Source organism: Hemibagrus wyckioides, linkage group LG04, assembly GCF_019097595.1.
Source record: "Hemibagrus wyckioides isolate EC202008001 linkage group LG04, SWU_Hwy_1.0, whole genome shotgun sequence".
NCBI classification, from domain to species: Eukaryota; Metazoa; Chordata; class Actinopteri; order Siluriformes; family Bagridae; genus Hemibagrus; species Hemibagrus wyckioides.
This window is the reverse complement of record NC_080713.1, coordinates 18,995,796-19,011,557: the sequence shown is the minus strand read 5'-3', so window position 1 is coordinate 19,011,557 and position 15,762 is coordinate 18,995,796. Positions and strand designations below refer to the sequence as shown.

Here is a 15,762-nt window from a genome sequence, read left to right as displayed (position 1 = left end):
TGCACTTAATTTGATCATAATTGTTCAGAATCAGTCCTGTAGAAAAAACCCTGAGTAGTACATGTACACATTACAAGGTACATTATACATTACATTAAGTGCACCAAAGAGCTTAAATTCTGTTATTTTCAGTTTTAAGTGCAAGGAAGTTATACTGTGTTTGAGATGCCCAGATGTTTCACTGTATTTAGAAACTTCCTCAACCCTGAGGACAGTAGCTTGAGGTCAGAGGTTGAATGTGAGTCTCGTGCTCTCCCCTGCATTGACGTGTACCACTCGGGTCTGTGGGCCGGCATCCTGCATTGCTGCTGTAATGGCATAAGTACCTGGAGACACTTCAATCAAGAAATCCTCTGGTTCGGACAAACCCTTGAATAACAATGAAACAGGTTATCATTCCACACAGCTTCCCCAAATTTAATTGTAAGTCAAATAATTTATATACAGTGAGTGAAATAAGTATTCAGACACTTTGCATATATCCACACACATAATGTCTTGATTGTGTAGTACATTATGTAGTGTATTATGAACAAAAAAGTATATACATTCATAAGCAAAAAACAAAAATTTCTTAATAAACAAAATCAACAAGGAAAGCTTTTTCCTTGTTGATTTTGTTTAAGAATTTTTTTTTTTACTGAACATCTTGCATCAACTGGATATCCCTGTCCAATTATGAAATATCAATTTTTTTTTTTTTTTATAATATGCAAGTGAAACAAACGTTCATGGAGCTACAAATTCTCATTCCTGGACAGGTGCACCACACAAGATTTCACAATGTACTCTTAGACTAATAATAATAGTAAATAATAATAATAAGAAAAGTAACAGAGAAGCCAGTGGCTCAAAAAGAATGACCTGAAAGTTGCAGGAAGCACAGTAAGAACTGAACTTTACTTCAGTCACCCCCGTCCCTACACTCCATGCAAAATTACTCTGCTAAAGAGATGCATGTCTAAAAGCATTTAGTCAAATCAGAACTGTTTTGAAATTAAAACAAAAAACAGAACCCACCATAATTCAGCTCATCATGTTTGGATGTCTCAAAGCTTTAACTGCCAACAATTTCCTTATGTCAGTAATTTGTGGTTTTTGAATACCCCCTCAGATTTATAAACATATGTTTGGTTAGGCTTATGCAAAGTGTCTGAATACTTATTTTTGCTCACTGTACATGGGAATTGCTTACAGTGTACTGAGCTCTTTTGGAGGTTAAGGTGGTGGTTTGAATTTGTCTTGAAGTCTTAGCATGAAATCGACACACATGGGCTCGCTCTTGTTCCCGAAGCTCTGCTGCACTGGCAGATCTGTAAAACGTCTGTGAGGAAAACACACTCTCAACAAGTCTGGTAGCAGAAGGGCAGAATGAATTAAAATAAATTATTGGCACTAGACTGCACCTTGCATTGATTGCTGGTTTCAGACATGCACTCCACTATTTTTGCAAAAGCATCATCCAAGGTCATCCGGGTAGCAGGGTGCTCCAGAACCTTTGAATAAACAACATGGTTAAATTTAATTATCATCATTGTTGTTGTCATTGTAAATACAGGTTTGTCAATACAAAATGCTTTTCCCCATGTGAATTTTGAAGGAAGTTGGAATCAGAGCAAAGGTTCACTAGAGAAGTTGACTGATTTTCAGTAGCTCTTGAGCAGTTCTCACAAAATTCTGGTTAAGAGAACAGAACCGTATCTGCTGACAGGCCAAACACAACTCCCAGAACAAAACCTTTCTGAATAAAATATTTATAAGGACTAATCCAGAAGTCTACTTATGTACTCTTCCCTTACCCAACTCTAGACAATTGCAGGAAATTCTGCTGTGCTTCCACGCCACTGAAGAATCTTTATATCTCAAATATCATTTTTAAGATAACTAAAGCACTTCTCATTTGTTTGCTACGTATAACTTCAGTAATTACGGTCAGCACTATGATGTAAACACTCGTCCATGGTGGATGCCTAGGAAAATACGCAAATAAACCTATACACAAAAGACCACAGGTTTTGCTTCTGACTAAACGTGAGCCACATCTGATAGTCAAAGTTGAAAGTCTAAGATGAACTGCTGGAATTAGATATGGCTGTAACTAAAGCATGAAGCCACAGTGGCCAATGTGATTACATGTGGACACCCTGGAATAAACCAAATACATATTGGCATGTACTTGTGTGACATGTATTCATGTCTGTTTCCACCTACTATACAAAAACATTCAGGTAGCCTGCACTAAATTTCCATAAGTATAAATTAGTATTTGAATGTGCGTGTATGGTGCCCTGTGATGGACTTTTGTCGCATCTAGGGTGTATTTCCATCTTGTGCCCAGTATTCCTGGGGCAGGCTCCTGATCCACTACAACTCTCATTAGGATAAAGTGGTTACTGAACATGATAGATATATAGATATATAAAAATACTCCCACAATACATAGACAGATAGATAGATAGATAGATAGATAGATAGATAGATAGACAGACAGACAGATAGATAGATAGATAGATGTTAGATGTTATTCATATCATGATGTTATTTCTGATTAAGTGGTTTCTAAATATTGTAAGCATCCCATCTTTAAAAGACTGTACTTCCGTGTGCTTCTCACTGCCAGAATGATCTCGATGAGACGCTCTTACACTCTTCCACCTTTCCGATCGTCTTCTGGCTCTCTGCAACACCTCAATTCCGAGTTTTGACGAGCGATCAAGTGAAGACTCCAGCCAACACCGACCTGCCATGATCGATCTGCGCCTGATCACAAAATGCACGTGCATGCAGTTAAATTAATACTCATCACGCGCACAGACACAGCTTATTCCCGTTACAATCCACCAGCTAGAAGTTACAGACTATGGAATAATACAGAACATGACAATGTTTAATATAGCAGTGTGCACTGCTGGGCGTATCCGTGCAAAACATTTAGTGGCACTGACGTTAATCAACTCGGAGCATTTTCAGAATTATTTCCACGCACAGCATAGCAATTTCTAAAGGTTAAAACTTACAACACGAAATGCTTTCCTGTTATTTCTATTTCCTGCACGAACAGTCACCACTATCCCGACATTGTCCTTACAGCAGTATCACTAATTCAGATCTGCTGGGCGTGTAAACGAAAGTGAATCGTGAAGTTTTTCTTCCTCTCCCAGGTGTTGCTGGGAAATGTAGTACATTTATCTGTTATGGCGGATAACGTGATATAACTGAAGACATGCGATAATTATTGTTTTCTACATTACAGAAATGTTGTCAAGATTTAAAAAAACACGTGAAACATTTATCTACAGTATTACACATATTTATTAAAAAGCAAAAAGTTTATTTTGTACAATCAACCGTCTACCGTCATTGAATTTGTCGCCCCCTGTTGATTAACAGCTGCTTATTTCCACAGAAGAAATATACACTATATTGCCAAAAGTTTTGGGACACCCCTCTAAATCATTGAATTCAGGTGTTGTTTTTCAGTGGTTGGTCTTGGCCCCTTAGTTCCAGTGAAAGGAACTCTTAATGTTTCAGTATACCAAGACATTTTGGACAATTTCATGCTCCCAACTTTGGGGATGACCCCTTCCTGTTTCATCATGACTGCACACCAGTGCACAAAGCAAGGTCCATAAAGACATGGATGAGTGAGTTTGGTATGGAGGAACTTGTCTGACCTGCAACCTGACCTCAACCCAATAGAACACCTTTGAGATGAATTAGAGTGGAGACTGTGAGCCAGACCTTCTCATCCAACATCAGTGCCTGACCTCACAAATGTGCTTCTAGAGGTATGGTCAAAAATTCCCATAAACTCACTCCTAAACCTTGTGGAAAGAAGAGTTGGAACCGTTATAGCTGCAAAGGGCAAGCCATGAATTACATTAATGTGTATGTAAAGACAGACGTCCTAGTTTTGGAATGGCTCAGAGTAAATGTATGCACTGTAGTCTGTTATTCTGCAGAGACAATCCTGTACTTGTCCTGATGTAGCCCTTCACTACATTTTTAAGTAGTTCCTCAAGCCCAAAAAAAAAAAGTGTTTCTTCACATTTTAGTTAAACACTCAAATGTTTAAAAAGGTTTTAAGCAGTGCTTGTTAACTGATTCATTTAGAGATTTATGAAACATGCTTTTCAAAATATACTTCTGAGGCCAACTAGCTGACAATCTTTTTTTATCATTAATGTATATAATTGATATTGATATCTTGTGCACTGTAATAATTATTAATCTGATAATCAAAAACTCTTGTCTGAGGTTAACATTTGGCATGCAAAAAAGATTAAGGATGATATAACATGTAGGTTCATCCTCATGGGTCTTGTGTGTTGTGATTAGATTTCAAACAGGTGTAAACCATTTGCATTGAAATTTGTATGAAATAAGTGCCAGTCAGCTAATGTTGCTTTTATTATTATTATTATTATTATTATTATTATTATTATTATTATTATTATTATTGTTGTTGTTGTTGTTGTTGTTGTTGTTATTATTAAGTTGCTCAAGTTATTATTAAGCTTTATTATTAATGCTTATTATTATTATTATTATTATTATTATTATTATTATTATTATTATTATTATTATTAATAATAATAATAATAATAATAACATTATTATTAAGTTCAACCTCTGCTCAAAAAGATTAGATGGGTCTGTGATTGTCCCAGAAACACTGGGCAAAAAATGGTAACCACCTTAATCCTGTACATAAAGTAGTGTCCCTGGTGGTCCAGCGGCAGAATCCCTATTCCACTCAGCTGTTGAAGGGTTAACTCTCAGTGCTGGGCCCAAGACCAGATAAAATAGGAGGGTTGTGTCAGGAGGGGCATCTGACATAAAATCAGTACCAAAATCAAAATATGTGGATGATCTGCTGTGGCAACTTCAAACAGGGATCAGCTGAAAGACAATAACAACATCATTCTTTTAATACAAGACAAAAAGACAACTGCTGCAATTTGTAGCTGGTGACTGTTATCCCTGTTGCTGTTGACAAAATCTGTTGAATGTGCTTTTAAATAATTGCATTACATTAGATTTTATACATTAATTTTATAATAATTCTGAATTACTTAATTAAAAATAATATATGTTTTACTGTTCTGATGTTTAAAACATGCTTTTGAGGCTAGCTGATGTTTTTTAAGCATTTTTTTAATGTATACAATTTTTAAAAAAAAATTTTTTTATCATATTTTGTAATATATACAATTGACATTAATCTCATGTGCTTTGTAATAGTTAAATCTGATCAAACACATTTTTGCCATGACTTTAATGCTTGAGGTTAACATTTGACATGCAAAAATACATAAAGAAAGATTGACGATGTAACATGCAGGTTCGTGGGTCTTGTGTGTTGTGATTAGATTTCAAACAGGTGTAAAACATTTGCATTGAAATTTGTATAAAACAAGTGTCAGTCAGCTAATGTTGCTTTTCCCATGTCTTTTCTTCTATTCATTTACTTTTTTCCTTTATAATGTTGCTTAGTTTAGGAGTTAAGGAGTGGAATAATATAAGTTAGTTTGCTGTAAAGGAATTGGAGCTGTGCATTCTATAGATGGATGCAGTGCACTCATATATGTAAACTTTTCTTTGAACCATATTTTAGCTTTTTTCTGGCTTCTACCCACGGGCTATCAGGCTTGTGAAAGACACCCATTCACTGCCTCTCCCGCCTTCACCACAGACAGAAGGTACTGTCGGACTCTCAGAGGTGTCAACTACCCCATCCTTCATACAGACACACACATGCACACCTCAATGCAAATAAACATCAGATACTGCAGACTACCTCTGCATTCACTGCAGACACACATACAATCCTCTCAATGCAAATAAGCGACATGGACTTTTCATATGCATATCTTTATGTTATATTGCACACCATACACTTTATACAATTGTCTCTTGCAAATTAGTAATTGTAAATTTGCAGTGAATGCCTTGTGACCTTAATTTATGTCATAGGCTGCTGAAGGATTCAAAGAGTAAGAATTTCATTGTATTGTGTAACACACTGTTCCTGTACATATGACAATAAACTCTTGAATCTTGAAACTGATTTTTTCCCCCCAAAAAGTACATCATAAGTATAGCATTAAATCATAATACAGAAGTATTTACATTTATGGCATTTGGCAGACATCCTTATCTAGAGCAATGTACAAAGGTGCTTAGAAGTCTCTATTAATGAATACACCAACACTGATTCACTAGGTCACAGACTTAGGATACCATCAGCCCCAAAATTTTGATGGATGGAATTATAGCACAATTTTTTTATTGTATTTTTTTGTAGTATTGCTTGGTATAATATTACATCCTAAATGTTTAAGAGGCAGGCCACAAAAACTCATAAGGGTGGTTTCCCAGACAGTGATCAAGTCTAGACTAAAATGGCCCTTTAAACCAGATTAACAGAAGTCTGCTTTTTTTGTCATGGTTTTAAATAGCCTTTGACTTAGTCTAGTCCAGAGTTTAATAGGCTGATTTTCTGAAGAAAGACTAGAACTATTTCAGGACTAAATTGAGGCTTAAATTAGGCAGGTTTAACTTCAGATTAATGTCATTTGGAGGACTTCAATGAAGTTCAACATTTACTTCAATGAAGATCAACATTTACTACCAGTTAGATAAGTTCTTGCTGACAAAAGTGACCCATTTTGTTGAAATGAGTTTTCACAATAATTTCTTACAGTTTTTCTCAGTTTCTTTGGAGCATTTCTCAGATCAGAAATGAAATTCTCAAAACTGCCTGTTCAGCCGCTACATCATTTAGTCACTTGTGCACATCATATGAACATTTCTCGTTGCTTTGATCAAATTGCAATTGCTTTTGTACATTCATATAATTGATCGTGTACAATTGTCTGCTGTTTCCTACATTATCACTTGTTTATGTCATGTTGATCAAAATATATTATACTAGTTTCTAAATAATCTTAACCCCCAAAACATTTCACCATCAGTTCATTGCACAAGTCACTGAATGCAAAATAGTTAAACCAGTTGTCAAAATCTCAACAAAAAAAAGAAGAAATTAAAAAAAAAACCCTGTTTTTTGTAAATGTCTTGAATTGACGAATTGTGCAGATGAAATTTGAATGTCACTAATGAAGGGGCGTGAAGAACCAATGATCAACTAGTTCTCTAAAACAGGTCAATCTCTCGAGGTGAATCTCATGAACCTATAATTGGCATGCCTATATAAAGAGCAAAACACAGATTTACAATTGTTGAATTGTTGCCAGGCTAGCAAGGAGGAAATATCACTATGTGTGCTGCTATTTCAGAGCAGGGTGTGCTAACTCATATTCCCCTTATAGGTCCATACAACACACAGCATCTCCTCACCTTCCTAGAAACCCTCTATAGGGCTCTCATCCCTGATGATGAGAGGGGTCCATTTCAAGATGATTTGCCAAAATATGTGATACTTTGGGATAATGTGAGTTTTGCATGCTGTATTGCAAGGGATGATCTCTATTGTGATGTGGATGAAAATCTGTGGCCTGACAGACTGGGACGTCAGGGGGTATAGACAGACAACGGCATGCACAAAGAGGTGTTTCATATGTTTACCCTTTGTAATTTTATATTTTTCCCCATTTTGTTTTTGTGTCCTTTTCTTTTCTATCACAACGACATTATATGATGTTATATTGTAAATCTTTTTTTTCTGTCCACTAGTAATGTACAATAAAAGTGTGAATCCTGTTCGGTCTCTTATAATCAATATCCCACATACAGTAATGTGTAAATTTGTGCAGTTGAAATTCATAGATCCCATACAGAAGAAATTCAGCCTTTTGCATTGTCACTCACTGTAATCCAAACCATAGTTTATATCAGGAAATCCTGAAACCATGCACTGTCATTCTGACAACATGACTAAACATTTTGACTATACCGTATATAAACAATGACAAAAGGACTTGTCATTCTGATGGTGATGACATTTTCATTGACACAAAAACTTACTTTTGAGAGAATACCTAAGGATTTTGAGTAAAGTACATGCTTTTGCAAGAAATCCAATGTGTTGTGCTGTTTGTACAAATTGTTTTGAGAATGCACTTACTGGTTTGCAAATATTAAGGATGATTCGAGAAATGCTCCAAAGCAACTGAGAAAAACTGTAATGCATAAAGTAAATGCAAAGGAAATTATTTCACTTTTAGAACCCCTAGCTTTCATCTGTGACCCAAAGAGGACAGCCTGTTAGTTATATACAGAGTATGCAGGGTACTTCAACTTATGTTTATGGAGTTCAATAGCCAACCTTTTAGGGACAGTGAGTCTTTTCTTCTGGTGCCACCACTGCTTATGAGAATGTAGATGGTTCTGACCTGAACTGCCTTCCAACTGGCATTCTGTTCATACAGTTCATTAAAAATAGATTTCCAGGCATCCTTTTCCTTTTATTCCACAGGTGATGTATTATTTGCTTCAAAACTTTTCTCATGTTCAGTAAAGTTCTTTGATCACACTTTCTTTTCAGCTGCCATTGCAATTTGCTTCTTTATTTTAAACTTTTCTTGGTTCATTCTATGTTTTATAGGCAACCTCGATTCAGCAAATTCAGATTTGCAATGGTAGCCTCATTGTTTATGTCTTTGTTTATTGGTGCAATAAATTACACATAAGTTACTAGAATTAAACAAAGTAATTAATTGTGTGTCTTTTTAGAAACAGCATCAGAAACCCTCTAATTAAAATGGAAGGTGCTTGCAATGAGCATAAAAGCTTTTGTTTGCATTTGATAGGTAAGTGTGTTCAGTCATCCATAACCAATATTCAAACACCTTGTATAGTGATTTTGTGGGCAAAGAGAGACTGAACTTGCTACATGAAATAAAAACAGATGGAGACACAAACAGTGCACAACAGTCACATTTCAAAGAGTTTATGGCAATATATGGTCAGTACAGATTACTTAAGACATTATTTTCTTTTGCCTACCATTCCTTGAAATGTCTAAAAAAAAAAGCATAATACCAGATAATACCAGATAAAAACCAGATATTTTTTGCACTTCACTTATGCTAGTTCCTGTTAACATGCTATGCACTGTTACATGATCACTGAAACCTGCTTTCTACATCCAGAATGCTTATCATGGACTATACAGTGGCAAATAAAAACAATGAAACCACCATATCTCTTTCCAATTGCTTTTAAACCAGTGCTTCATCTGCCTTATGCAATTATCTTTCTTTTGGTGAGATTATATCTCAGTGTAACAGTAGTGGGATAGTCCCAGTACATGTGTCAATTCAGATCCTCAAACTTACTCTTCTAGTAAATGCAGTCCTGCTCTGACTGCTTGTAAAGAGCAGAAAGGCTCTGTCACCCACTGAGGTTTTAGCTCTCAATATGACCCTACTCAGTGCGCTGTTTTGTCTCAGCCTTCTGTTGGATTTAGTGATTTCAAACAAGTATTGCTTAGAACTACTCCTGCACATCATATACTTCTCCCACCCTCGGTTACTTAGGCTACCTGCTTCTGCTTACCAGTATGTGCTTGTAGTGCTACATGGCAAGTGCAAGTATCATGCTACACCCTCTCCAAACAAATCTGTAATCCTTCTCATCATTGTTAATGTGTTATTTTAGTCATAGTGGTCTGTCTGGTAGGCATTGTGTGTGTACTGTCTGAAAAGGGCCCAGGTGATGAAGCAAGATTAAAAAACATTTTGGAAGTAATGGTGTCATCATCTATAATCTATTTCCCACTGCTGGGTCTGGAAGGCACAAATACCCAGATCTGTATTGGTCTGTCGATGTTCGGTATTGTCCCCAATCTGGTCTACATGGCCCGGCTAAGGAAATCCTCTGTGGCAGAAAAACCTGTGAGAAAAAACACTACAGACTAGATTAACTAAATTATTGAAGTCATGTATGATTTATCTGAAGACTATGTGGTTGTTTGTACTTGTTTGTATTGAGAGCAGGATCTGCAACATATATGGGTTCAATATGACAATATCAATATGACACCACCATTTTGCTATAGTATAAGCAACATTTACTGAATGGACTATAAAATCAATAAAGCAAGAGAACACTAGTTACTACTTATTAAGATATATTTATATATGCATATGTGATATTGTATTATATCAAACAATAAAGTATATTTTATATCTTGCTAATTTATAAGTATACTATGGGAGGCTCCAGGGCCCTTTAATGTGGGTGGAATTTCTGTCTTGAATTTGATAGGTAAGTTTGTTCAGTCATCCACTGCTAATATTCAAATTTTTTCAATAAGATTCTGGGGCTAAGAGAGATTGAACAGTGTACAAGAAATGAAAAGAAAAAGACAGAAGGAGTCTAATTTTATTACACTGCAATATAAGGTCAGCACTCACAGCTCATTATGCGTAAGTACTGTTTTAAATTTGCTTACCATACTGCCATGAATGTACGTATCTAAAGAACAGGACGACTCTGTAAACCCCTGAAGTTGTAGGTCTCAAATTTGCCATATGGCCATTTGCCACTAATGCCATTTGGCCATGATTAGCCTTTTTTTTGTCTCAGTCTTTTCTCAGGTTGATATGTTAATTTTAACAAATGATTGCACAGGACTACTCCTGCATATCTCACACATCTTTACCACTGCCACTTACTTTTGCTGGCCACTTCTATTTCATAACCAGTTACTTTTTGTTATTTTATTAGAATGAGAATTTTCAAGCAACGTTTCTACTTACTACCTTTCTTGCTTCTAACTATTTTTTGCATGCAAGAAAAAGTGTCCACATCTTCATAAGAATGTAGGAAAATGTGATCTCATTGACTTGAACATGGAATGAATGTTGATGCCACGTGGGCTAGAGTATTTCAGAAACTGCAGATTGTCTTATTTTCTTAGTATACAATGTTATGTACTTTTTTACAGGGTTGCAAGGTTCCAACACCACCAGAGAGATGATGGAGGCCATAGAGAGCATCCCAGAAACCAGCCAGGCCCATGCCTAGGCCCAGGAGAGAAAATTTCATAAAATATTAAATATTTATTTATATAACTGTATAAGTATAAAGTATAGCATTACTAAAATATAACACAGCAGCATTGTGATTTAGTATGATATACAGAAAACAGTTAAATGGCACAATTGAAAAAAATACTGAAATATGAAGTGAAGCATACTCATATAGAAAATGTCTAAAATGTTTGTCCTCTATTACTTAAAGCTTATTAAATTACAGACTACCATTATTTTAGTTCACAGTTTTAAATGTTGGAAAAATCTTTATTCATTGTTGCCAGTAATTGCTGGCATCATATATGAATTAAGCAAATAATTACTTTTGGGTCTTTAAAAACAACTTTTAATTTTTTTTAGAATGCTTAATTAGCGACATAAATTTTTGTCATGCTATGGAAGGCTACAGAGCTTATTTTGATTTTGGGAGGAGCTTTTTAACATATGCAAAATCTCTGGATGGTATTAAATAGGTTAGGGTTAGGGTTGTTCAGTCATCCATCACCATTATTCAAATTCAGAGCGACGAGGTAGCAGAAAGAAATTGACTCATACATGAAATAACACAAGTGCATTTTTGCAGTATAAGGTCAGTACCGATTTTTATAAATACATAAATACAGTACCGTATTTATGTATAAATATTATTTTTCCTTTTTTTTGCTTATTATCTCTTCAAATGTCTAAATAAGGGAAAATCATTAACGGAAATGATTTTATATGCTTAACGTATACTAGTGCTTCAAAGTACCTTTGAAGATGCTCTGTATTGTTGCATAATAACTGAACTCTGCTCTCTACATCCAGGTTGTTCATCATGGAATACACAGTGCCAAATGAGTATAACAATATAACAACCATATCTCCCTCCACATACTCTTTGCCATACAATACTGTTTTGAACACAAGGAATGTGACCACTCTGGCTGAGATTACAGATGATTGTAACAAAAATAGACCAATCATTGTGCGTGCATATGTCTTGATACTTATCCTCGTACTTGCCCTTCCAGCAAATGCAGTCCTCCTCTGGCTGCTAGTAAAGAACAGAAAGACTATGTCACCCTCTGAGGTTTTAGGTCTCAACTTTGCCCTACTTGGTGTGCTGTTTTGCCTTGCTCTTCCATTGGATATCTGTATGACATTCGCTCAAGACCGCTCAGGACTACCACTGCGCATTTCACAAGTCTTTTCCACCATCTGTTACTTCGGCAGCCCACTTTTGCTGACCTGTATGTGCTTGGAGCGCTACATTGCTGTGGCATACCCTGTGCTTTATATGAAGTTGGGGAAGAGGGAGTATCGTGCTGCATGCTCTGCTGTCATCTGGTTTCTCACCTGCATCATGTCAACACTCATGTTTGCCTTAACTATTGCAGGCATGGCTTTGATTTTATCCATCATTTTGAATGTGCTGTTTTTAGTCATGGTGGCCTGCCTGGTAGGCATTGTATGTGTGTTGTGTAAAAAGGGCCCAGGTGAAGGGGACCAAAATAATTCAGCTATAAAGAAGCAAGCTCTAAAGAATGTTGTAGCAATATTTGTGCCCTCAACTCTAACCTATTTTCCAATGCTGGGTCTGGCCCCTTTTTTGATTATAATCCAGTTCCTTGCAATAAAAGACACAAATAGGGATCTTTGTCAGTTTCTGATGATGTTCGCTGTTCTCCCCTATTTTGGAGTTTGCTTGGGGCCCATGTTCTACGTGGCCCGGATGAAGCGAATGCTCTGTGGCAGGAATAATGAATCAGGAGACACAAAAAAGACCACTAGAGTTCAGAGAAAGTAAGATTCAGTTTAGTCAAGAATGATATTATGATTTATCTGACTATTGTTGGGGACGTGGTAGCTTAGTGTTTAAGGCATTAGCCTAATGATCAGAAGGTTGTGAGTTTGAATCCCAGGTCCACCAAGCAATCACTGCTGGGCCCTTGAGCAAGGTCCTTAACCCTCAATTGATCAGTTGTATAAAAAAATGGGATTAAATGTAAGTTGCCCTGGATAAGGGTGTCTGCCAAATACCAGAAATGTAAACCTATTAGCATATGCAAAATGTGGCCATCTGACCATCACATCATATTCCAAAACCATGCGTATTAATATGGAGTCTATCCCCCCTCTGCTATAACAGCCTCCACTCTTCTTAAATGGCTTTCTACTAGATTTTGGAAAGTGGCTGTGGGCCTTTTAGTTCCAGTAAAAATAAATCCTAATGCTACAGCATAAAATGACATTTTAGATTGTTTGATTCCATCTTTGTGGAAAATCTTGGGCATGGTCCATATACTGGCTAAATTTTTAGGCAGCTCAAGAAATTGTCTTGTTTCTACAAATATATACGAAAAGCAAAACATCACTGTGCCTTTATTATATCTGTACATGTTGAAAAATCCAAATATCTGTAATCTCCCTGCTTTTTTTGTTTGTAACTAGTTTTCAAATGAAAATAAAGCCTTTAAAACTGTCTACATGCTCATATTAAACTTCAGTTGATTTATGCTAGTCAGGGTTATGGTGGCTTTAAAGCCTGTTCTGAGATGAGAATACTGAACATAAAGCGGAGACATATCCTTAACAGGATCCTTGTTTCATTCCTAGGGAAAGTGCAGGAACAATAACCTTTATATAATAGGTTTTTAATGATGGTGACAGAACTGGAGGTAGAAGCGTTATTGCTTTTACGATCCAATACAAGCAATTACTGTCAAAACATGAGGACTCAGGACACAAATTAACAGGGGAGCTAGACTCACAAACTACTCTAGGCTCTGTTTTAATGAACTAACCTAACTACCAACAGAAAAGCAAAACCAGCCCAGGTTAAACTAACCAAAATTACATTGGGTGGCATCTGTCCTCTTACCTAGGGTGTCTATGCAATCAAAACTCCTACATAGTGCATAGTGCATGCAGAATCTTATCCTGTTCTCAAACCAAGTAAGCTAGTGTAAACTAACAAGGAGAACATACTAACAACGATAAACAGCTAACGAAAGGTAAAAAGTTCTAACAAGGTTGTCTTCTCTCTTCTAGGGCGTCTGGGTGTGGCTTATAAACAACAGGCTCCACCCCTTTTGTGGATTCTTGTTCCTGATTGGTCCATTAGTCCTCCTACAGCAAAGCATAGGGAGCCAAAGACAACAGAGCAACACGAAAAAATAAGAAAAAGGGGGAGGGACACACGCAAAACATCAATGACACATGACAACCCTCACCAAAGAGCAAACATAGAAAAAAAACAGTGGGAAAAACACACTCAGTATAACCTAGCACACCAAACCTTTTAGACAATTGACAGTGCATCAGCAACAACATTTTCTAAGCCCTTTTTGTGTTTTATTTCAATGTTGTAATTTTGTGCCAACAAGGACCATCTCATGAGTCTTTGATTTTGATTTGAACATCCAGGACTAAAATATCAGTGGGTTATGGTTTACACAATGACAGGTTGGGGAAAAAAAACTGTAAAGACAGTAACAGTGCTAGGGGATTCTTATTCTAGAGTTGAGTATCTTCCTTGGTGCTTGTTAAATGTCCATCAGAAAATAACTCAAAGGATGGTCAATTCCACAGGCATCATCCTGTGCTAGCACAGCTCCAGCCCCTACAGCACTTGCATCAATTTCAAGCTTAAACAGCCTAGAAAAATCTGGGACTGCAAGAACAGGCGTATCAGATAAATTGCCTTCACACTGTCAAAAGAATGCTGGTAATCAGGAGTCCAAACGAAATGTTTGGACAGGCTAAGCAAAGATGTGAGGGTAGAAACAACCGTCAAAGTCAAGTCAAAGAAGTTTTATTAGTGAAATGAAACAATGTTCCTCCTAGACCAGAGGTGCTATACAGAACAATAACACAGTACAGGTGACGCAGACAGATATAGAGCTAAACTATACTACAAGGTGCATACTTTAAAACTAAACATACATCATAAGTGCATTCGTGTGTGTGTGTGTGTGTGTGTGTCCAGCTCAGTTCAGTTCTCTGTTGAGATATCTGATTGCCTGAGGGAAGAAGCTGTTCAACAGTCTGGTTGTGTGGTGTCCGAATGCTTTGGTACCATTTTCCAGATGGCAGAATGGTGGAGTGTGTGTGTGTGTGTGTGTGTGTATACTACTACAATACTACAATAATACCCAGGTATACCCAAATATCTACGTAACTCACGACAAGTTGAAGGAGGAGGAATATTGAAAATGCCAGTTGCATCTACTGACGCACCTGTCCTTGACCTACTTACTTGCCAAGAAAAGTAACAGTTGCTTGGAAAAACTTACAATTTGCCAAGTTCAGTGTCACGGGCACTTGTGGTAGTGGTTTAAAAACCAATCTATAGTATAAATTACAAGGTCATCTAGATAAGCTGAGCAGTTAGGAACATCTGCCAACACAATATTAACTAATCACTGAAAGGTAGTCCAAATGACATAAAAGTATATTGCAAAAAAATGTCAGTTGTGACAAAAGCATACATTTCTGAGGCATGAGGACTCAGTGGTATCTGCCAATAACCTTTAAGTAAGTCCAACACCTACACAAAATGAGCGGAACCCACACTGTCAGTACAGTTCTCTATCCATGGCAAAGGAAATGAATCAGAGACTGTAACAGCATTAACACACCTGTAATCAGTACACAGCCAATATGAATGATCAGGCTTAGTGAGTAGTAAACAATGTGAACTGGGTTTGTCCAACTCATGCTCTAATAAATATTTAACATCTTCCTTCATGACTGCTGTCTTAGTGATATGATAAGC

General features: G+C 36.6%; 2 protein-coding genes across 3 annotated transcripts; one reads left to right on the top strand and one right to left on the bottom strand.

The window, feature by feature from the left end:
* Positions 1-7: 7 nt before the first annotated feature.
* On the bottom strand, positions 8-3,150 carry akip1 (A kinase (PRKA) interacting protein 1). 2 transcript variants are annotated; one of them, XM_058387142.1, is made up of 5 exons: positions 3,018-3,150; positions 2,646-2,760; positions 1,407-1,496; positions 1,196-1,324; positions 8-369 (listed from the first exon to the last, which is right to left on the bottom strand). In XM_058387142.1, exons 2-5 carry the CDS (start codon positions 2,745-2,747, stop codon positions 226-228), a joined length of 465 nt encoding a protein of 154 aa, XP_058243125.1. In that variant the 5' UTR covers positions 2,748-2,760; positions 3,018-3,150; the 3' UTR covers positions 8-225. The 2 variants fall into 2 exon arrangements, with proteins under 2 accessions (XP_058243125.1, XP_058243124.1); XM_058387141.1 differs by having other exon boundaries at positions 13-369; positions 2,598-2,760.
* An 8,670-nt stretch (positions 3,151-11,820) lies between these two features.
* Positions 11,821-12,792, top strand: LOC131351506 (psychosine receptor-like). The gene has a single exon (XM_058386920.1). The coding sequence runs from the start codon at positions 11,821-11,823 to the stop codon at positions 12,790-12,792; it is 972 nt and encodes a 323-aa protein (XP_058242903.1).
* The last annotated feature ends 2,970 nt before the right edge of the window (positions 12,793-15,762 follow it).

What these genes read in the sequence shown, in the direction of transcription:
- akip1 (XM_058387141.1), bottom strand. Translation starts at nt 2,747, where the DNA reads ATGGCAGGTCGGTGTTGGCTGGAGTCTTCACTTGATCGCTCGTCAAAA. An exon ending in AAACCAGCAATCAATGCAAG is followed by an intron (nt 1,325 to 1,406) that starts GTGCAGTCTAGT and finishes TTTTCCTCACAG; the next exon opens with ACGTTTTACAGATCTGCCAG. An exon ending in CCAAAAGAGCTCAGTACACT is followed by an intron (nt 370 to 1,195) that starts GTAAGCAATTCC and finishes TTGTTATTCAAG; the next exon opens with GGTTTGTCCGAACCAGAGGA.
- LOC131351506 (XM_058386920.1), top strand. Translation starts at nt 11,821, where the DNA reads ATGGAATACACAGTGCCAAATGAGTATAACAATATAACAACCATATCT.